This window comes from Scyliorhinus torazame, chromosome 3, assembly GCF_047496885.1.
Source record: "Scyliorhinus torazame isolate Kashiwa2021f chromosome 3, sScyTor2.1, whole genome shotgun sequence".
NCBI classification, from domain to species: domain Eukaryota; kingdom Metazoa; phylum Chordata; class Chondrichthyes; order Carcharhiniformes; family Scyliorhinidae; genus Scyliorhinus; species Scyliorhinus torazame.
This window is the reverse complement of record NC_092709.1, coordinates 50876527-50900325: the sequence shown is the minus strand read 5'-3', so window position 1 is coordinate 50900325 and position 23799 is coordinate 50876527. Positions and strand designations below refer to the sequence as shown.

General features: G+C 50.8%; 1 protein-coding gene across 1 annotated transcript in view; it reads left to right on the top strand.

Annotated features, from left to right (window-relative positions):
* LOC140408452 (ADP/ATP translocase 4-like) overlaps positions 1–22954 on the top strand; it is a 194231-nt gene extending 171277 nt beyond the window's left edge. Inside the window, exon 6 of the mRNA XM_072495676.1 lies at positions 22653–22954. Within this exon, the coding sequence (XP_072351777.1) occupies positions 22653–22844 (192 nt within the window). The 3' untranslated portion in view covers positions 22845–22954. The remainder of the gene's footprint in view (positions 1–22652) is intronic.
* Positions 22955–23799: the final 845 nt, after the last annotated feature.

Here is a 23799-nt window from a genome sequence, read left to right as displayed (position 1 = left end):
ATGGAGGTACCATGATACCTCTACAGAGTTGTCGAGAATATTTTACAAGCGTGGAAGATATATACATTCAGTGTACGTTTACGGTTATAGTTACAGTGAAACAATCAGTCAGTCGGGTGGTCGTCCTCCTGGATTGTCTGGGCTTCGGTGGTGATTCTGGTGGGGGTCCGGGCGTCTGCGACTCCGGGAGCGTGGCGTCGGCCTCCATGGCAGCTTCGTCACCCCTAGACGGCGCTAGTGGGGCCAACGGTTTGGCCGAGAGGGTGGCGCCTGTAGAGGGCGTCGGTGAGTGGGTTGGCCTAGGCAGGAGTGGCGGGAGGACTGACCCTCCAGTGAGGTGCTGTGGGGGGGGGGGGGGGCCGTAAATGGTTCGGGTGCGCGTGGGGTTCCGGTGGGCACCAGGTCCCGGAGGGAGACTATCTTGCCGGCCATCAGGGAACGCCACGTAGGCGTACTGGGGTTAGCATGCAGCAGGTGGATCCTCTCGACCAACGGGTCCAACTTGTGCGCCCGCACGTGCTTCCGAAGCAGGATGGGTCCGGGTGTTGCTAGCCAGGTTGGGAGCGAAGTCCCGGAGGAGGACTTCCTGGGGAAGACAAGGAGACGTTCATGAGGTGTCTGATTGGTAGTTCTACAGAGCAGAGACCGGATGGTGTGGAGGGCCTACGGGAGGACTACTTGCCAGCGGGAGACTGGGATATTCCTGGACCGTAAGGCCAGTAGAACGGTCTTCCAGACCGTTCCGTTCTCCCTCTCTACCTGCCTGTTTCCCTGGGGGTTGTAACTGGTCATCCTGCTTGAGGCGATGCCCTTGCTGAGCAGGAATTGACGCAGTTTGTCGCTCATAAAGGAGGACCCCCTATCACTGTGTATGTACGCAGGGAACCCGAACAGTGTAAAGATACCCTGGAGGGCCTTGATGATGGTGTTTGCGGTCATGTCGGGGCAGGGGATGACGAATGGGAACCAAGAGTACTCTTCAATCACGTTCAGGAAATACGTGTTGCGGTCGGTGGAGGGGAGGGGGCCTTTGAAGTCCATGCTGAGGCGTTCAAACAGACGGGAAGCCTTTATCAGGTGCGCCCTCTCTGGCCGGTAGAAGTGCGGTTTGCACTCCACGCAGATTTGGCTGTCCCTGGTGACTGTCCTGACCTTCTCGATGGAGTAGGGAAGGTTGCGGGTCTTAATGAAGTGGGAAAAAATGAGTGACCCCCCGGGTGGCAGAGGTCCTCGTGGAGGGCTCGGAAGCGGTCCACTTGTGCAGTGGGACACGGCATCGGAAGCCTCGTTTGTGCAGTGGGACACGGCATCGGAAGCCTCGTTTAGCTTCCCAGGACAATACAAGATCTCGTAGTTGTAGGTGGAGAGTTCTATCCTCCACTGTAAGATCTTGTCGTTCTTTATCTTGCCCCGCTGTGCATTATCGAACATGAACGCCACCGACCATTGGTCAGTGAGGAGAGTGAACCTCCTGCCGGCCAGGTAATGCCTCCAATGTCGCACAGCTTCTACTATGGCTTGCGCCTCTTTTTCGACCGAGGAATGGCGAATTTCTGAAGCATGGAGGTTATGGGAGAAGAATGCCACGGGTCTGCCCGCTTGGTTGAGGGTGGCGGCCAGAGCTACGTCGGACGCATCACTCTCGACCTGGAAGGGGAGGGACTCGTCGATGGCGCGCATTGTGGCCTTCGCAATGTCTGCTTTGATGCGGCAGAAGGCCTGGGGGGCATCCATCGATAGGGGGAAGGTTGTGGACTGGGTTAGGGGTCGGGCTTTGCGTAGTTTGGGAGCCACTGCGTAATAACTGAAAAACCCGAGGCAGCGCTTCAGGGCCTTGGGGCAGTGAGGGAGGGGGAATTCCATAAGGGGGCGCATGCGTTCAGGGTTGGGGCCTATAACTCCATTTCGCACCACGTAGCCGAGGATGGCTAGGCGGTCGGTGCTAAATACGCATTTATCCTTATTATATGTTAAGTTAAGGATTTTCGCGGTCTGGAGAAATTTCCGGAGGTTGGTGTCGTGGTCCTGCTGGTCATGGCCGCAGATGGTGACGTTATCAAGATACGGGAACGTTGCACGTAAGCTGTACCGGTCAACCATTCGGTCCATCTCGCGTTGGAAGACCGAGACCCCATTCGTGACACCAAAGGGAACCCTTAAAAATTGGTAGAGCCGCCCATCTGCTTCGAAGGCAGTGTACTTGCGGTCACTAGTGCGGAGGGGTAGCTGATGGTAAGCGGACTTGAGATCCACCATGGAGAAGACCTTGTATTGCGCGATCCTGTTCACCAGGTCGGATATGCGGGAGAGAGGGTACACATCCAGCTGCGTAAACCTGTTGATAGTCTGACTGTAGTCAATGACCATCCTATGTTTCTCCCCGGTCTTCACCACCACTACTTGAGCTCTCCAGGGACTGTTGCTAGCTTCAATGACCCCTTCCCTCAGTAGTCTTTGGACCTCTGACCTGATGAAGGTCCGGTCCTGGGCACTGTACCGTCTGCTCCTGGTTTGCAATCCGGGGTGAGGTTCGCAAACAGGGAAGGCGGGTGGACCTTAAGGGTCACGAGGCTGCAGACAGTAAGGGGAGGTATAGGGCTACCGAATTTGAAGGTTACATTGAAAGTCCAACCCCAGGAGTGTAGCCGCGCAGAGGTGCGGCAGGACATAAAGGCAGAACTTGTTGAATTTCCTGCCTTGGACAGTGAGGTCTGCTAGGCAGAACCCCTTTATCTCCACCGAGTGTGACCCGGAGACCAGGGAGATTCTTTGGTTTACAGGGTGGATAACAAGTGAACAGCGCCTTTCCGGGTCGGGGTGCATAAAGCTCTCCGTGCTCCCAGAGTCGATCAGGCAAGACGTCTCGTGGCCGTTGATGAAGACCGTCGTCGTTGCTGTTGCGAGTATCCGAGGTCGATTTTGGTCCAGCGTCACCGAGGCCAGATGGAGCAGTTGCGGGTTGTAGTCGGCCGTGCTGGGGGCCTGGGGCCCCATCCAAGATGGCGTCTCCCATGGATCGCACATGGTGGTCGGGGATGGACAAAATGGCGGCGCCCATCCATCCAGCGTGGTGTCCGAGGGGCAAGATGGCCGCGCCCGTGGGTCGGACATGGCCCTAGGATAGGGGGGGTGGCGGTGAGTGCTGGCCGCCTGGGGCCCGAAGGGAAGGTTGCCACGGCGGTCCAGAGTCGCTGGACACCGCGGCCACGGCTCGTGCCTGGCAGACCCCCACAAAATGGCCCTTCTTGCAGCACCCTTTGCAGGTGGAGGCGTGGGCCGGGCAGCGCGTGCGGGAATGCTTCACCTGCCCGCAGAAGAAACAGCGGGGCCCAACTATTCCCCGGGGCTTTGCCGTCTAGTTGCAAGCAGGTGACGTGCGTAGACCTGGTTTACAGGGCGGATATAATGTCCTTTTAACAGTTTGATCGCAGCATCGTAGTCCTCCGCTTCCTCGATGAGGGTGAAGATCCCAGGGCTTACTCTCAAGTGCAGGAGATGCAGTTTCTGTTCTCCTGAGTGGGTGCCTCCGGCCGTCTCGAGGTAGCCTTTAAAGCACGTCAGCCAGTGCTTAAATATCGCCGCCGAGTTCTCCGCGTGGGGGCTGAGTTGTAGACACTCCGGCTTGATTCGGAGATCCATTCTTTCAGCTTAAGTGTAGTCGATTAAGTTGATGCACGATCAATTACACTCAAAGACGAGGTTGTAACATAACTGAAGGCTTTAATCGACTAGAACTGTTCCCCAGCAGCTTCGGTGCAGAAAGTGACGGCTGCTGGGACGGCACCGGTTCTTATACCCCGCCTGTCAAGGCGGAGCTACATACCAACAGCCAATGGTAAACTCCTAGGTTTAACCAATGGTCTTTGGCCTCTTGGGTACTGTAATACCTGATAATACCACAAACGGATTCAGAAACACCTTTGGACCGAATTTAGATCAGGAGAATGGCCCCGATTTGCAAGAACTCAAGGATATGTAGAAGACACTGAGAATCAGAATAGAGCCCCCCAGGCCCCGAAAAGGAAAGCACCCGCACCACCGACTGCACAGGCAGCACACACACCCATGAATCCAGTCACCACACAGCGCACGTCACAGGATCGCGAGGAGCCCGATTTTGTTTACACCACCCTACTAACCATCACACAACTGAGAGATGCATGCGACAAAATAGAACCATTCCAACCCACAGCAGACCCGCATAATTTCTTTGAGCGAGTGAGACAGCAAAAAGTTATGTACGATCTGGACAAACCGGAGGAAGTTAAGCTTATAGTCATGAGCCTTGACCCGTCCGTTAGCTCAGCATTACCAGATCCCAGAATGTAGGAGGAGGAAGCCGCCAGGCGATGAAGGCAGCCATTTTAGACGCGATTGGTTACAACAGAGGAGACCCCGTCAAAGGTCTAAACCAATGTAGACAAAAGAAGGGAGAGCATCCGACTGCATACGCAGGACGCATTTGGATACACTTTAAAGCGGTCTTTGGGGATTTAGTCCACGCGCACTAAGATAACGACAACACAACCAAATAGGCCCGCACTTTAGTCTCCCACGCCACAGAAGCAGGTCAAAAAGCCTGTGTGACTTATGACCCCGCAGACGCCACACATAATGAACTGTGGGTTTTAAAAAGACTCTCCAGCGCTTGGGAACAATCCCTACATAGAAAGGCAGATCAGGAGAAGGCAGAAGTGAATATGAACCCAGTAAGGACACATCAGGACCCTGCATGGGTAAATGAGGGTAGAAATGAAGGACAGCACCCCAAAGCACAGGCACCACGAGGTTGCTATAATTGTGGACAAAAGGGACATTACACCGCAAATGCAATGCCCCCCCGAACCAGCAACGGAACCAGCAATCGAACGCCCCACCTAGGAACAATGTTAGGCCCATACATAGCATATTAGCGCCCGATCAGATAATGCAGCGACCAATAGCACAGATTGACGGTGTTCGGACTCCCCAACTTGGGTCTGCGACACACTCTGGGACAAATCAGGCAGACCAGTAGTCACAGGCACAGCCTGGGGACACCCAGTAGAGTTCCACTTTAAACTCCTCCATAATGTTTCAGCATGACAAATGCCCACCACAGACACCATCACTCTTAGTGGATTTACAAGACATGTACAGCAGGGACAGATTACGGCCCCCGTAGATATTCAAATCAGAAACATTAATACCAAGCATCCCATTATTTTAGTCGACTTGCCCTAAACAGCCGAGCACAGTTTAGGAATCGACTTTGAGCTCACACAACCTTTCCTTTGACCCTGTGAATAAGTGTTGGAAAATGGCCAGAACAGCAAGAGCCCCCGCCACGCTCACAGTAGGAGACTACGAACACAGATTATGCTCAGTGGGAGATTATTGGCTTGACCCACAAGCGATTACCACAGAGAGGTCTTAAGGAATCATAAAACGTCCTTCGCCCAGGATTGTGGAAAAATTCCGGGAACAGTCAACAATTACAGGTCCCGATCCCAAGCCCCAGAAGCAATACAGTTTCCCACATCAAACCGAGGGCGAGATTGCAAAAGTAATACAAGCTTGTTAGATCAAGGCGCAATTCGGCCCATAGCCTCAACAAACAATGCCCCGATTTGGCCCGTAAAGAAACCAGACGGTTCTTGGAGATTAACCATTGATTACCGAGAACTCAATAAAGTAACCCCATTAGCAGCCCCCACCGTTGCCACGAGTCCCGAAACAATGCTTAAGCAGGGAGTACATGCTAAGTACTTTACTGTGCTGGACATTAGCGATGGCTTTTGGTTTATTCCTTTAGATAAGGCTTGCCAGTACAAGTTTGCGTTCACATTCCAAGGACAGCAGTATACATGGACATGCCTCCCTCAAGGTTTCCACAACTCCCCCTCCATTTTTCACCAACAATTGGCCAACGGACTATCCAAATTCTCCTGACCCGAATGCCTCATTCAGCAACGACTTACTCCTACAAACTGACACAAAGGAGAGCACATTAAGCTTCTTTCCGAATTACTAGGTTTCCTACAATCAATTGGATGTAAAGTTAACCCGAAAAAAGCCCAGATCCTAAAAGAAAAGGTCCTTTACTTAGGCACCATTATCACACACGGAAAAAGAGAGATAGAACAGAAACGGATTGAATCGATAGTTAAATTGCCCTTGCCCCACAATGTCACTGCACTCCGGTCATTTTTAGGATTAGTTGGGTGTTGTAGGGACCATATAGATGATTTTGCCACAAAGGGAGCCCCACTTTCGGAGCTCCTTAAAAATAACGCCACATGGGAATGGCTTCCTCAGCACATGGACGCCATCGATGAATTAAAACGCGCCTTAGGTACAGCCCCCTGCTTTGCAAGTTCCAGACCCACACTCTCCCTACGCCATAGAAGTAGCGACCACTGACCGAACCCTATCGGCCGTACTACTCCAAGAAAGACATGATCGTTTAGGACCCGTAGCCTATGCCTCATGAGTTTTGGATCCCAAGGAGCAAGGATTTTCAGCCTGCGAACGGCACTTGCAGTCTTTTGGGCAGTTCAATATTTTGCATATATCACAGGCCTCAACCCCGTAACGATTTTAACACACCCCAACGCAACTACTGTTAGATGGTAGGTTAAAAGACGGTTCAGTTAGCCAGATCAGAGCAGCTCACTGGACACTGTTATTACAAGGAAGGGACATCACAGTTAAACGGACAAAGTCCCACACATTTTTAGCGGACAGTTTACAGTATGAAGGAACCCCACATGAGTGCCAGATCATTGTAGCCAAACACCACACAGAACCCTTTATTCCCAAATCGCTACACCCACGTGTAGGTAGTAAAGCTCAGAATTCCCCGACCGCGGATAACTCTTTAAAAATTTATGTAGATGGTTCCTCGACCATTGACAATTGGAAAAAGAATAACCGGATGCGGTATTTATGTGGCAGACGCGCATTAGAGGAAATATCTTTAAAATTGCCAGGTCACTTAGTATCGCAGGCCGCCAAATTAGCCGCAATTGCATATGTAGTGCAGCACCCAGATTCTTTCCCGACCCTCGCAGATATATATTCGGACAGTTTATATGTCTGTAATAGTTTGACAGAATTCCTGCCCCTGTGGGAATCTAGAGGATTCATATATGCTGATGGTAAACCCCTACCCTCAGCCCCATTATTGAAGTATATTCTTGAGACAGCAAAAGACTGCACATATGGCATAATCAAAGTCAGAAGCCATCATCGTTCCTCCCCACCCGGTAACGCAAAGGCAGACGCCTTAGCCAAGTCAGGATCACAACACGGTCACTTTTGGCAACCCCCCAAGAGTGAGCCGATACACGCAGTCCAGGTCTCACAGACAAATATCGAAGATTTAGCCCAGGCCCAAAAAGCAGACAACACTCTTGAGCAAGTTTTAAAAGGAAACTACCCAGCCCCCTACAATAAATTCAAGGACTCACTGACGGTACAGGACAATTTAATTTTAAAGAATGGAGTTTATGTGGTCCCCACCCAGGACAGAAACCAGATCATTTGCCAGTTTCATGACGGACACGGACATCAGGGGATAGAAACCACCATTTCCAACTTAAGACCTTTGTGCTGATGGGCCAATTTAAAAGCAGAGGTCACGCATTATGTTGACAATTGTTTAATCTGCGCACAGAATAACCCAGAAAGGTACTCCAAGAAAGGACAGTTAAGACACACTCGACCTGTTAATGGCCCATGGACGAATTTACAGCTCGATTAAATTGGTGTGTCCCCCCCCCCTCCCCCCGCACCCTGCAGAAATGGTTTTAAATATGTATTGGTAGTGATCGACACCTTCACAAAATGGGTGGAAGCATTTCCCTCCAGGACAAACACGGCTAAGGCAATAGCCAAGATTTTAACGCAGCAGATAGTTACACACTGGGGTCTCCCCCGCAGCATTGAATCAGACCAAGGTTCTCATTTTACAGGCAGAGTAATGCAGAATGTCCTAACGATTTTTGGAATAAAACAAAAATTCCATATTGCTTATCACCCCTAATCCAGCGGCATTGTGGAACGTATGAATCGGACCCTGAAAGTGACTTAGGAAAATGGTGCAACAGCATAACACCACATGGGACACAGTTCTCCCATTCGCCCTTATGTTTATTAGGAACACAGTATCAAGTTCCACAGGATTCATCCCCCACACCCTCATGATCGGACGAACCATGAAAGGAACTGAATATTTATTAGGACTTGATTTGGCCGCCCCACAGTCACCGCCCTCACCCACGAAAAAGCAGTCCAACTAGTCACGGAAAATATTAAAGCAGCCCAGCTCGCTGCAGCTGTCCGACTAGGCGCTAGGAAAAAGCAGAGTACGGCCAGCTTTGATAAAACAGTCCACCCAGTAGAGTATACAGTCGGTCAAGAAGTGATGGTGTCCCTGTATAATCCCAATTCGTTCCTCTCCCCTACATTTGCCGGACCCTACTCCAATTCGGATGAAGTGAGCCCCTCCCCTCGGTGTACAAAATAACATACCCTAATGGAAAAACAGGTTGGTTCCATATCAACCAGCTTAAAGTTTATGGAACCCAATGCAACCACTCACAACACGTCTCCCTGGCAATAGCAGATGAGTCCGCCCCGCCCATCAACAACCTAGACCAACTCTCCCCCAGCCAGGACAGCACATCCACGCTCACAGACCTGACCTTGTCCCCGCCCACAGGAACAACTTTCCACCTCGAACTTGATTCAGACGCTAGCGACAGCACTCCTGAATTAATTGATATTAATGACCACTGCCACAACGCCCCTGCTCCAGTCGCTCCAGCTCCTGGAACCACGACCAGGACATGTTTGGTCCCCTGTACCCCCTTTCACTGCCACAGCCAGAGCCACCACCCGACAACGGAAATTTGCCCTTCGCAGCTACCGCCCCTCATGACCAAAGAATTCCCCATTGGCACCGCGACATCTCTTGTCGATTAATAAGGAATGACGATGACTTCCGGGTGCGGCGATGACCAGCTGAGTCGCACGTTTCGGCAGCTCCCGGTGAAACGGACTTTTGGGCTCTTGATAGGAGCCCCAACAGCAATTTTGACGGCTAAAAACACTGTGCGGTAAACCAGAAGGGAATCCCCCCTGGATACGGATGAAAAAAGGAGGAGAAAGTGGCCGGATTGCAGTGGATCCTTTAGAACAGCGGCAAGGAAGGCAAGCAAAAACCAAGATGGCGTCAGAAGGTGGCAGTTTAACATGGGGCCCTGAACAACAAGAGTTCTTGAAATGCTGTGTGGAAGAGCTCAAAAAGGAAATGAAGAAAGAGCTGTTGGCCCCGATACTACAGGCGATCGAAGGGCTAAAGGAGGAACAAAAGACCCAGGAGCGGGAGCTTCGGGTCGTGAAGGCAAAGGCAGCCGAGAATGAGGACGACATACAGGGCCTGGTGGTGAAGACGGAGACGCATGAGGCACATCAGAAACGATGTGTGGAAAGGTTGGAGGCACTGGAGAACAACGCAAGGAGAAACAACCTGAGGATTCTTGGTCTTCCTGAAGGTGTGGAGGGAGCGGACGTCGGGGCATATGTGAGCACGATGCTGCACTCGTTAATGGGAGCGGAGGCCCCGGCGGGTCCGTTGGAGGTGGAGGGAGCATACCGAGTGATGGCGCGAGGACCGAGAGCAGGAGAAATTCCCAGAGCCATAGTGGTGAGATTCCTCCGTTTTAAGGATAGAGAAATGGTCCTTAGATGGGCAAAGAAAACTCGGAGCAGTAAATGGGAGAACGCGGTGATCCGCGTTTATCAAGACTGGAGTGCGGAGGTGGCGAGAAGGAGGGCGAGCTTTAATCGGGCCAAGGCGGTGCTTCATAAAAAGAAGATAAAATTTGGAATGCTGCAACCGGCTAGACTGTGGGTCACATATCGAGGGAGGCACCACTACTTTGAGACGGCGGATGAAGCGTGGACTTTTATTGTGGAAGAAAAACTGGAATGAGCGGGTTATTAAAAAGAACGTTTGAACAAAGTGGTGCGGCGAATGTGGGGGGCAAAGAGGGGGGTTAAGAAGGGGGGAAAGAGGAGTTTTATGTACTAATCCTGCGATGTGGTAACTTTTCTTTCTCCCACAGGTGGTGATGGGGGGAGGTGGAGGAGATGGGGAGTTGGCCATTGGGGGGGGGTGCCAAGGGAGAAGCGCGGGCTTGGTTCCCGCGCTATGATAATCACGGCGGGAATAGAGAAGCAGGAAGGAGGGGGCGTCGCACGGTGCAAGCCGAGGTCACGGGGGGAAGCCGAGGTCGGCCAGAGTTCTGGTGACTTCTGGGAGCAACATGGGGGTAGTAATTACGCTAGCGGGGTGGGTGGGAGGGGGGAATTACTGGGTTGCTGCTGCTGGGGAGAGGGGGAGCTGGTATGGGAGGGGATGAGCGGGGGCGGGGGGGGCACCACCTGGGGGAGATACAGCTGCGTGGGAACCGGGTGAGGAGCTGGAAAAAGGTGATGGCTAATCGACAAGGGGGGGGGGGGGGGGGGTAGGAAGCCCCCCAACCCGGCTGATCACGTGGAACGTGAGAGGGCTGAACGGGCCGATAAAGAGGGCACGGGTACTCGCACACCTTAAGAAACTTAAGGCAGATGTGGTTATGTTACAGGAAACGCACCTGAAACTGATAGACCAGGTTAGGCTACGCAAAGGATGGGTGGGGCAGGTGTTCCATTCGGGGCTAGATGCGAAAAACAGGGGGGTGGCTATATTAGTGGGGAAGTGGGTAATGTTCGAGGCAAAGACTATAGTGGCGGATAACGGGGGCAGATACGTGATGGTGAGTGGCAAACTACAGGGGGAGACGGTGGTTTTGGTAAACGTATATGCCCCGAACTGGGATGATGCCAATTTTATGAGGCGGATGCTAGGACGCATTACGGACCTAGAGATGGGAAAGCTGATAATGGGGGGGAGATTTTAATACGGTGTTGGAACCAGGGCTGGATAGGTCGAAGTCCAAGACTGGAAGGAGGCCGGCAGCAGCCAAGGTACTTAAAGATTTTATGGAGCAGATGGGAGGTGTAGACCCGTGGAGATTTAGCAGACCTAGGAGTAAGGAGTTCTCGTTTTTCTCCTATGTCCATAAAGTCTACTCGCGAATAGACTTTTTTGTGCTGGGAAGGGCGTTGATCCCGAAGGTGAGGGGAACGGAGTATATGGCTATAGCCATTTCGGATCACGCTCCACACTGGGTAGACTTGGAGATAGGGGAGGAAACAGGAGGGCGCCCACCCTGGAGAATGGACATGGGACTAATGGCAGATGAGGGGGTGTGTCTAAGGGTGAGGGGGTGCATTGAAAAGTACTTGGAACTCAATGATAATGGGGAGCTCCAGGTGGGGGTGGTCTGGGAGGCGTTGAAGGCGGTGGTTAGAGGGGAGCTGATATCAATAAGGGCACATAAAGGGAAGCAGGAGAGTAAGGAACGGGAGCGGTTGCTGCAAGAACTTTTGAGGGTGGACAGACAATATGCGGAAGCACCGGAGGAGGGACTGTACAGGGAAAGGCAAAGGCTACATGTAGAATTTGACTTGCTGACTACAGGCACTGCAGAGGCACAATGGAGGAAGGCACAGGGTGTACAGTACGAATATGAGGAGAATGTGCGAGCAGGTTGCTGGCACACCAATTGAGGAAAAGGGGAGCAGTGAGGGAAATAGGGGGAGTGAGGGATGAGGAAGGAGAGATGGAGCGGGGAGCGGAGAGAGTGAATGGAGTGTTCAAGACATTTTATAAAAAATTATATGAAGCTCAACCCCCGGATGGGAGGGAGAGAATGATGGGCTTCTTGGATCGGCTGGAATTTCCCAAGGTGGAAGAGCAGGAAAGGGTGGGACTGGGAGCACAGATCGAGGTAGAAGAAGTGGTGAAAGGAATTAGGAGCATGCAGGCGGGAAAGGCCCCGGGACCGGATGGATTCCCAGTCGAATTCTATAGAAAATATGTGGACTTGCTCGCCCCGGTATTGACGAGGACCTTTAATGAGGCAAAGGAAAGGGGACAACTGCCCCCGACTATGTCTGAAGCAACGATATCGCTTCTCTTAAAGAAGGAAAAGGACCCACTACAATGCGGGTCCTATAGACCTATTTCCCTCCTAAATGTAGATGCCAAGATCCTGGCCAAGGTAATGGCAGTGAGAATAGAGGAATGTGTCCCGGGGGTGGTCCACGAGGACCAAACTGGGTTTGTGAAGGGGAGACAGCTGAACACGAATATACGGAGGCTGTTAGGATACTTGGGGAGTTTGGGGATTTTTCAGGGTATAAATTGAACATGGGGAAAAGTGAGTTGTTTGTGGTGCATCCAGGGGAGTAGAGTAGAGAAATAGAGGACCTACCGTTGAGGAAGGTAACAAGGGACTTTCGTTACCTGGGGATCCAGATAGCCAAGAATTGGGGCACATGCATAGGTTAAATTTAACGCGGTTGGTGGAACAAATGGAGGAGGATTTCAAGAGATGGGATATGGTATCCCTGTCACTGGCAGGGAGGGTGCAGGCGGTTAAGATGGTGGTCCTCCCAAGATTCCTCTTTGTGTTTCAGTGCCTCCCGGTGGTGATCACGAAGGCTTTTTTTAAAAGGATTGAAAAGAGCATCATGGGTTTTGTGTGGGCCGGGAAGACCCCGAGAGTGAGGAAGGGATTCTTACAGCGTAGCAGGGATGGGGGGGGGGGGCTGGCACTACCGAGCCTAAGTGAGTATTATTGGGCCGCTAATATTTCAATGGTGAGTAAGTGGATGGGAGAGGAGGAGGGAGCGGCGTGGAAGAGATTAGAGAGGGCGTCCTGTAGGGGGACTAGCCTACAGGCTATGGTGACAGCCCCATTGCCGTTCTCACCGAGGAACTACACCACAAGCCCGGTGGTGGTGGCTACACTGAAGATTTGGGGACAGTGGAGACGGCATAGGGGAAAGACTGGAGCCTTGGGGGAGTCCCCGATAAGAAACAACCATAGGTTTTCCCCGGGGGGAATGGATGGGGGATATGGAATGTGGCAAAGAGCAGGAATAACGCAACTGAAAGATCTGTTTGTGGATGGGAAGTTCGCGAGTCTGGGAGCGCTGACCGAGAAATATGGGTTGCCACATGGGAATGCATTCAGGTATATGCAACTGAGGGCTTTTGCGAGGCAACAGGTGAGGGAATTCCCGCAGCTCCCGACACAAGAGGTGCAGGACAGAGTGATCTCAAAGACATGGGTGGGGGATGGTAAGGTGTCTGATATATATAGGGAAATGAGGGACGAAGGGGAGACTATGGTAGATGAACTAAAAGGGAAATGGGAAGAAGAGCTGGGGGAGGAGATCGAGGAGGGGCTGTGGGCAGATGCCCTAAGCAGGGTAAACTCGTCGTCCTCGTGTGCCAGGCTAAGCCTGATTCAGTTTAAGGTATTACACAGGGCGCATATGACTGGAGCACGGCTCAGTAAATTTTTTGGGGTGGAGGATAGGTGTGCGAGGTGCTCAAGAAGCCCAGCGAATCATACCCATATGTTTTGGTCATGCCCGGCACTACAGGGGTTTTGGATGGGGGTGACAAAGGTGCTTTCAAAAGTAGTCGGGGTCCGGGTCGAACCAAGCTGGGGGTTGGCTATATTTGGGGTTGCACAAGAGCCGGGAGTGCAGGAGGCGAGAGAGGCCGATGTTTTGGCCTTTGCGTCCCTAGTAGCCCGGCGCAGGATATTGCTAATGTGGAAAGAAGCCAAGCCCCCGGGGGTGGAGACCTGGATAAATGACATGGCGGGGTTTATAAAGCTAGAGCGGATTAAGTTCGTCCTAAGGGGGTCGGCTCAAGGGTTCACCAGGCGGTGGCAACCGTTCGTCGAATACCTCGCAGAAAGATAGATGGAATGGAAAAAAGAAGGCAGCAGCAGCAGCCCAGGATCCGGGGGGGGGGGGGGGGGGGGAGGGGAGGAGGAACCAGAAGGACTCTCAGGGTTGTTAATATATACTGTATAATATGTATAGGTCGTTGCTACAGATAATTATATATTGGACTGTTAAATTATATTTTTGGAGAGTGTTACTTGTGATAAGGCAGTTGCCAATTAGGGTTAGTTTTCATTTTTGTTATTTATTATTTATTCATTTTTTGTTTATAAAATAGGTCATTGTTATTTGTGTTGTTATAATATTGTGTAAAGGATGCACAATGTACTGTGTTGGTTGACCAAAAATTTTCAATAAAAGATTTATAAAAAAAAAAAATAAGGAATGACGATTCGGATCCCACGACGGCCCACGCAGCTACGGCACAAAAACGCCAGACATGAGTTTGGGAACCGGGAGATGATGATGACTCAGAGTCTGACTCCCGTTACAGTAACCCTTTCGCGACGCTTTTTCATATTGAACCCTAAGGTGTCCAGACGATGAGAAAAAGGAACCGCATGTGAATTACGGTGTCCTATTTTCTGATGGAACCTGCCCGTATCTTTCTTTCTTTCTTTCTTATTGCTACATGGTTTTAATTAATGTCGGTCAGTTACAAAATTTCTTGATGCAGTCATCAATACTCTTTTGAAGCCATTTACTGCCCAATGACCGTTAAAGGAACATGTTATAACTTCTTTCCGCTCGTGTCAGGTCACCCAAGCAGTGGAGTAACTGCACTAATCCCCGCCCTGCCTGAGGACCCCCTATGTATCCGGTCAGCCAAGCTCGGGTCGTGGAGCAACGGCACTGATCACGGCCCTACCCGTCACTGCGAGTAATTTGGAAAAGTTCTTAACACTCCTTACTGTCCTTGGCAGGTCTTTGTTTCCCCCTTATCTATTCTTTTTGCGTGTGGTTTAAAGAATGCTCTTTGCCACAGTCTCTGCACTCTTTACTTTCAGCGACTCTTTGGTCGCTACCCCAACTGCTATTTACATGTTTGACACACTTGGTTGTTACGCATTTGCTGCTATACATGAACTACCTCTGGACCCTGGACAGAGCAATTGTCCGCCCACTCACCGCATCGACCACACGCTGCGGGATTCCTTGCACTTAAACAGAATTTTCTTTCGGATATCTTGGGCGAGATTCTCCGACCCCCCGCCGGGTCAGAGAATCGCCGGGGGCTGGCGTGAATCCCGCCCCCGCCCGTTGCCGAATTCTTCACCACCGGATATTCGGCGGGGGCGGGAATCGCGCCGGTTGGTGGGCCCCCCCCCCCCCGCGATTCTGCGGCCCGAATGGGCCGAAGTCCCGCCGCTAAAATGCCTGTCCCGCCGGCGTAGATTAAACCACCTACCTTACCGGCGGGGACAAGGCGGCGCGGGCGGGCTCGGGGGGGGGGGGCGGGGTGGCGTGGGGCGATCGGTGGCCTGGCCCGCAATCGGGGCCCACCGATCCGCGGGCGGGCCTGTGCCGTGGGGGCACTCTTTCCCTTCCGCCTTCGCCACGGTCTCCACCATGGCGGAGACGGAAGAGACTCCCTCCACTGCGCATGGGCGGGAATGCCATCAGCGGCCGCTGACGCTCCCACGTACGCGCTGCCCGGAGATGTCATTTCCGCGCCAGCTAGCGGGGCACCAAAGGCCTTTTTTCCGCCAGCTGGCGGGGCGGAAATTCGTCCGGCGCCGGCCTAGCCCCTTAAGGTTGGGGCTTGGCCCCCAAAGATGCGGAGCATTCCGCACCTTTGGGGCGGCGCGATGCCTGACTGATTTGCGCCGTTTTGGGCGCCAGTCGGCGGACATCGTGCCATTTCCGGAGAATTTCGCCCCAGGTCTCTAAAATGGTTATTTCAAAAAACAAAATGAGGGAGTCACACGTGGTGACGATTCTAATGGGTAATTGAAGTTAAAGAGAGAAAGACAAACAAAACGAGATGTTAACCAACGATAATAACAGATACTATGCTTGCACCCTCAGCAATATACGAAGAACAAAATGACAAGATGAAGACAGAACTGATGACCCCCATTATGATCATCGTTGGACTCCTACAACTGTGCGCGTTACAAGCTTTTGTACCCTACACCACACCAGCCCCGAACATGACCACACAACATGATAACCCTAGCCCGGACACCACACCACAAGAGATACACACTGATACCCCCACATGGTGCAAAAACATTGTAAAATGGTATTCCCTTAGACATACAGTATATGAGCAATTTTGAGACACAACCTAGGGATATAGTATGCTTGAGAGGAACAAGAAACTTTGGATTTATGTGTCCTAAAGCTTTTCATCACTGAGTTTCTGCTCCTCATGTCTGGGCCTATTGTAAACTAACTGATAGAGATTGCCGTGGATTTTCTATTCTTTCACAGATATGGACATTGTTAATTGCTTTTGCGAAGGTGGTACTGAGCCGTCTTGAACCACTGAAGTCCAAGCGGTATAGGCATTCCACAATGCTGTTAGGGAGTCCCACGATTTTGATACAGTGAAATGGAAGGAATGGCGATATAATTCCAAACCAGGATTGTGTGTGGCTTTAGGGTGGTAATGTTTCTATGCACCTGCTGCCCTGTCCTAGGTGCTATCGAAAGAACCACGGTGAAATCCATCATGTCGATAGTAAAACTGCTGCCACTGTGCTTGTGCTGGAGGAGAGTAAATGTTTACAGTGATGGATGGGATGTCAGCCAAGTGTTGTTGGAGCTGCCCTTATCCAGCTAAGTGGAGAGTGATCCATCACAATCCTAAATTGGTTGATAGGCTTTGAGGAATCAGGAAGTGAATTATTCTACACAGAATTCCCAGCCTCCTAACTGCTCTTGTAGTCACAGTGAGCGCAATCTAACCAAATTCGAACAGAGCCCCCTGTTGAATGTGTTTAGTCATATGTTTCCCGGGGCTCGCAGCGCCAACAAAGACCACGCTATCGAATGGGACTTGGATTGGATTTGTTTATTGTCACATGTGCCGAGGTACAGTGAAAAGTATTTTTCTGCGAGCAGCTCAACAGATCATTAAGTACATGGGAAGAAAAGGGAATAAAAGAAAGTACATATTAGGGCAACACAAGGTATACAATGTAAATACATAAGCACCAGCATCGGATGAAGCATACAGGGTGTAGTGTTAATGAGGTCAGTTCATAAGAGGGTGATTTAGGAGTCTGGTAACAGTGGGGAAGAAGCTGTTTTTGAGTCTGTTCGTGTGTGTTCTCAGACTTCTGTATCTCCTGCCCAATGGAAGAAGTTGGAAGAGTGAGTAACTCGGTTGGGAGGGATCTTTGATTATGCTGCCCGCTTTCCCCAGGCAGCGGGAGGTATAGATAGAGTCAATGGATGGGAGGCAGGTTCGTGTGATGGACTGGGCTGTGTTCACGACTCTGAAGTTTCTTGCGGTCTTTGCCCAGCAGTTGCCATACCAGGCTGTGATGCTGCCAGATAGGATGCTTTCTATGGTGCATCTGTAAAAGTTGGTAAGAGTTAATGTGGACGTGCCGAATTTCCTTAGTTTCCTGAGGAAGTATAGGCGCTGTTGTACTTTCTTGGTGGTAGCGTTGACGTGGGTGGACCAGGACAGGTTTTTGTAGATGTGCACCCCTAGGAATTTGAAACTGCTAACCATCTCCATCTCGGCCCAGTTGATGCTGACAGGGGTGTGCACAGTACTTTGCTTCCTGAAGTCAAATGACCAGTTCTTTAGTTTTGCTGGCATTGAGGGAGAGATTGTTGTCGCTGCACCACTCCACGAGATTCTCTATCTCCCTCCTGTATTCTGACTCGTCGTTATTCGAGATCCGGCCCACTATGGTTGTATCGTCAGCAAACTTGTAGATGGAGTTGGAACCAAATTTTGCCACGCAGCCTTGTGTGTACAGGGGATAGAGTAGGGGGCTAAGTACGCAACCTTTCGGGGCCCCGGTATTGAGGACTATTGTGGAGGTGGTGGTGTTGTTCATTCTTACTGATTGTGGTCTGTGGGTCAGAAAGTCGAGGATCCACTTGCAGAGTGGGGAGCCAAGTCCTAGGTTTTGGGGTTTGATATGAGCTTGGCTGGGATTATCTTGAAGGCGGCGCTGTAGTCAATAAATAGGAGTCTGATGTAGGAGTCCTTGCCGAGATGCTCTAGGGCTGAGTGTAAGGCCAGGGAAATGGCGTCTGCTGTGGACCGGTTGAGGCGGTATGCGAATTGCATTGGATCAAGGCGTTCTGGGAGTATGGAGGTGATGCGCTTCTTGACCAACCTCTCGAAGCACTTCATTACGACTGAAGTCAGGGCCACCGGATGGTAGTCATTGAGGCATGTTGCCTGGGTCTTCTTTGGCGATGGTGGTCTTCTTGAAGCAGTTGGGGACCTCAGAGTGGAGTAGGGATGTGGTAGTCACCACTGATGTATATATTAGGTGCTTTGTGGTAAGGCCCTGTACTACAGGTACGGGGATAGTTCCCTGCCTCCTGGCTCCGCCCAGTAGGCGGAGTATATATGTGTGTGCTCGTACAGCAGCCATTTCGCCAGCTGCTGTAGGAGGCCACACATCTTAGTGTAATAAAGCCTCGATTGCATCCAACTCTCGTCTTTGTATAATTGATCGTGCATCAAGGGACAGGTTAAAGATGTCCGCAAACACCTCTGCCAGCTGATCCGCGCAGGCTCTGAGTGCATGACCAGGGATCCCATCCGGGCCCATCTCCTTCCGAGGGTTCACCTTCATGAAGGCCGATCTGACTTCAGAAGCTGTGATGGTGGGTATGGGTGAGTTATGAACTGCTGAGGCACTCAACAGCGCATTTTTGGTTTCCTGCTCAAACCGAGCATAGAATGCATTGAGTTCATCGGGGAGGGGTGCACTGCTGCCGGAGATACTGCTCGGCTTCACTTTGTCGCCCGTTATGTTATTTAGTCCTTGCCACAACCGCTAAGAGTCTGTGACTCTAGCTTGGTTTGATATTCTCTCTAGGCATCTCGGATGGCTTTGCGGAGGTCGTACCTGGATTTCTTGTATAGGTCAAGGTCGTCTGACTTGGACGCCTCAGACCTGTCCTTCAGTAGGGAGTCAATCTCGCAATTGAGCCGTGGTTTCCGGTTGGGGCACGTACATACTGCTTTCTTAGGCACGCAGTCGTCCACACATTTGCTGATGAAGTCTGTGACAGTGGTAGCACACTCATTTAAGTTGGTCGCTGAGTTCTTAAATATGGACCAGTCCACTGTCTCTAAGCAGTCACGTAAGAGCTCTTCTGTTTCCTCGGACTAGCACTGCATGACCTTCTTAGCTGGATTCTCCCGCTTGAATATCTGCTTGTATGCCGGGTAGGAGCACCGTCTTAAGGTCTGATTTCCCAAAGTGCGGTCTGGGGATGGAACGGTAGGCGCACTTGATTTTTGAGTAGCAGTGGTCAAGAGTGTTGTCGCTCCTGGTGGGATAGGAGATGTGCTGGTGGACTTTTGGCAGTACACTCTTGAGGTTGGCCTTGTTGAAGTCTCTGGCCACGATGAACAAGGCCTCTGGGTTTTCTGTTTCGTAGTTGTTTATAACTGTGTATAGTTCGTCCAGCACCTTCCTCACTTCTGCCTGGGGTGGGATGTAGATCGCTGTGATAATGGCCGAAGTGAACTCACGTGGAAGATAGTATGGGTGGCACTTCACGGTCAGGTATTCCAGGTCCGGGGAGCAGTTGGTCGCCAGGGTCGCCACATCCAAGCACCAGGAGGAGTTGATGAGGACCCAAACCCCTCCACCCTTTGCTTTGCCTGATGACGCAGTGCGGTCCGTCCGGTTGAATTGAGAAGCCTTCAGGTTGTAGGGCACAGTCCGGTAAGGCGAGGGTGTGCCATGTCTCTGTGAAACAGAGCACACAGCAGTCTCTTCCCTCTGAGAGGTAAGTCTAGCGTTAAGTTCATCCAGCTTGTTTTCGATCGCTTGGACGTTTGCCAGGAGTATGTTGGGGAGAGAGGTCTTGAAACCGTGTTGCTTCAGTCTAACCTGCTGACTGCCGCGATTCCCTCACTTCCTCGGTCGCCGGCTGTGGCTGGATGGTCCTGGGATCCAATTCTGACCTTGTGGAAGGTAGGTGGTTGTGTCTGGCAGGGTCCAGGGCGCTGGCGGTGACCAGGGCGCTGGTTACATTTCCGAGGTTGCGTATGGCAGGGCCCCGGGCGCTGGTTGATGTAGAGGGGTTGCTGAGGCGGCATATTTGCGATCCAGGCATTCTGTGGGCATGGGAATGCCTTGCAGCGCGTTTGGGTCCTCGCGCGGGGTCTCCGCCATTTCAGGCGGGGGTCCTGGGTCGTGGGCAGCGGCTTCCTGAGGCAGGTTAGGCTGGGTCCCTTGGTCTGTTCCAACTCTAGTCTTTCTTCAATTGATCGTGCATCACTGGGGTCGGGTCTTGAAGTAGGCCCAGTTGGACCTCTGTGGATTTTTCTTTCTTCCATTTCCAGTTAGGTCGGGTTGCTGGGCTTGCCTCTCCGGGTCGGGTCGCTGGGTGGGCCTCTCAGGGTCGTGTTGAGCCGGGTCTCGTCGTCGGGGGTTGGGTCGGGAGCTCCGGCAATTGAGCTGGGGGATCTGGGGGCTGGCGTCGGTTGTTAGGCCGGGTTGGGAGCTCCAAGATCTGGGTCGGCTCCAAATCGAGGTCGGGGCTTCACATCCGGTTTGGGCCCGATCCGCTTCCAGGTCGCGGAGGTCAGGTCAAAAGGTCTCCACGGGCCTCGGAAGATGTTCAAGCCTGCAAGAAAAGATACAAGAGGGAGGTTAGTAATAATGTTAGTCTATGTTAAGTAAAAAGTGGATCTGTTGGGGAGAGCTCTCAGAGAGACGCCTCGTTGCGGCGCCATCTTCTGGAAGATTTGTTGCAATCCGAGGCTGAGGCCCCACTTCGTCCCATAACTTGAACTGAGGAGCTCCAATCAGCGAAACTCTTTGGTGCAGGAGGAGATCGGGATGCCATTTCTAAATGGTGTTCCTATCTCTCGACTCACAGAATCCCCAATTCACCTGTAAGGGAGTCCTCAGCATCCCCACCTCTCATGGGCAGGGCACCCCCAGGCCTGACCCCCAGCACAGGCACAATGCCAGGTGGCACCAGCAGTGCCAAGGTGCCATCCAGCCCAAAGACAGCCACCTCGGGGCCTCCAATCCCCTGGGCTACCCCCAAGAGCTGATCCCCATTCGTGGGACCAGTACTGAACGGCACTTACCTGAAGTCTCTTTAGGTGAAAGAGTTAGATCTCAAGGCCTTGGTAGATCCGCCGAGCTGCATATTAGAGTGAGACTAGATGCCTCCTCTGAATGTGCAGATTTGCCAAATACAGATTCTGCCCACAAAGGGCGGGATTTAGATTACGACGTCTAGGAAGATCCCATTAGATCTCGCAAGGGGTGGCGAGCTGGTAGATCACAGAAGAGGCCTCTATCGGCCACGCCACGCCCCCATTCGCCCAAATGGAGGTGTAACGCAGCTGGTAAATTGTGCCCAGTATTTAGTATTTATATGGCTGATCCAGTTCAGTTTCTGATCAATGATAAACCCCAGGAGTAAGTTATTCTGAAAATCTGAAATAAAAACAAGTGCTGGAAATACTCAGCAGGTCTGACAACATCTGTGGAAAGGGAAACAGAGTTCTGGGGCGGGATTCTCTGACCCCGGGCCGGGCCAGACGCGATACACGCGACGCCGATTCTCCGCGCGGGATGGGCGGTGTGGCCGCCGAGATAGGCGAGTCCCGCCGGCGCCATTCACATGTGGTCTTACCCGGTGGGATCTTGGCGTACATCCTGCGGGGGTCGGCCTGGTGCGGAGGAGGGAGCACTAACCCCGGGGGCCTCCACCATGGCCTGGCCCGCGATCGGGTCTACCGATCAGCAGGCCATCTTCTCCTGGTGGGGGCCTCTTTTACTCCGCGCCAGGCCCCTGTACCATTACGCCATGTTGCGTCAGGGCTGGCGCGGAGAAGGAACCTAGAGCGCGTTCGTGTCGGTCACAGCGCGCATGCGCAGACCCGCGGCGCCCGTTTGACGCCGGTATTGGCAGCTGGAGCTGCGTGAGTTGCTCCAGTGCCATGCTGGCCCCCTGTAGGGCTCAGGATCGCTGCTCCTGGGGGCCTGTTGACGCCGTTATAAAACGTAACGGCGTTTACAACGGCGTCAATATTTAGCCTCAGGATCAGAGAATCCCGCCCAACATTTCCAGTTGAATTTAACTCTTATTCTGAAGATGTCATTTTTTACTCAATGTTAACCCTGTGTCATAAAAGGAAATATCTTGCTATGAACGTGCATGAAAAGTACTGATCCAGCCTGCAAATGTATATTCATAAGCATACTGCATAATTCAAATTCATCTCTTCAGTCAATTGAGCAAAAGTATCATGTCTAAACCAAGGCTTTGTGAAGAGACTGAAGCATTAAATAAAAGTTGAATTAAAAATATGAAAAGACAATTAATTCAGTGTATAAATTTAGTCATGTTATTATGAAGTATGTAATTTCTTAAATTTGTTGAACTGTTATTTTCCATTTTGAAATTTCAGTTAATGACGAGAAAAATGGCATTTGAAAAAAAATTATCTTATGGGAACCTGGCAACTATTGCATATCACAATATAGCATCTTTCACGTTGTAATTATATCTCTATTGAAAGTATTCATAATAAGTTTTCAGTGAAATATATATTCTACATAAATATGTTCAAGATCCTGTAAATTTGAATCCTACATTTTTTTAAACTACAGAGCGGTGAAGCGATTAGACAGTACACTGGAACAATCGACTGTTTCATAAAGATCTACAAGAATGAAGGAGTGGCTGCTTTCTTCAGAGGAGCCTTTTCAAATATCTTGCGTGGCACTGGTGGTGCTTTAGTGCTTGTTTTCTATGATGAAATTAAGACACTGCTAATTATGCTGGAAGAGAAAATGATATAAAAAGTTCATTTCAGAATTTAAGTGTAAGTGTTCAGTGTTCTACATTTGCTTGAATGGATTTTTCCTTGGGCAATGTATTTTTATAATGAAAAAAAATGAATATAAAAATCTTTACTTGCTCTTATTTTTAATTGGTACTTTCATGCTTGGCCCTTAACTTTGACCCATAACTAGAACTTTGATTTAAATTCCCAGTGCTGTTTGTCATGATTTAATAAGGTTGTCGAGTTAATATGGTATTATGTTCCTGCTGCTTAATTGAGCCCTGTAGATGACGAGGCATTCCAAAATGCTGACTGGTCATGAAAATTCATAGGTCAGGCATTCTGCCCTTCTAATTAGAGAATGGTATATATTGACAAGAGTCTTTAAAGGGCCATAATTCTTCTAATGTATATCCCTGTTGATGTTCCCTGCTATCATTTATGCGGGTGTCTAGTCAAAGCATTCTCGAATCGTATGCAGCTCTTAACTTCAATGTCTACAATATTTAGGAGAGATTCCTTGAGGTTTCAGTGAAACTGCCTAAATATCATGCCAGGCCACCACTTCAACATTAATAAATCCACACAGGGGAATATATTTTGAGAGTGCAATGTTTAATGGTTTTATCAGTGGTGTGGATCAACATAGTATTATGACAGGTTCCACCGTAATTACGAGATATCTAAACAAAAATGGGTTTTAACACAAAAACAATATCAATACAATGTTAGCAACATTGTTTCTGTGGACCCATAACTTCCAATATTTGGGGCATTACACCTGGGGGCAGGGACACACACCAAAAAACCTGGATACAACCACCCACATGACGATTGCATGGAAATTACCAGTGCAGTTCAAACTTCTGTTGGGTATGTTCCCTGCACTGAAAATCATCCAAAACTCCAATTTAAATAGACTCCTGACCCCGACAATCTTCTCAGATGCCCATGCAATCCTGTGGCTACTT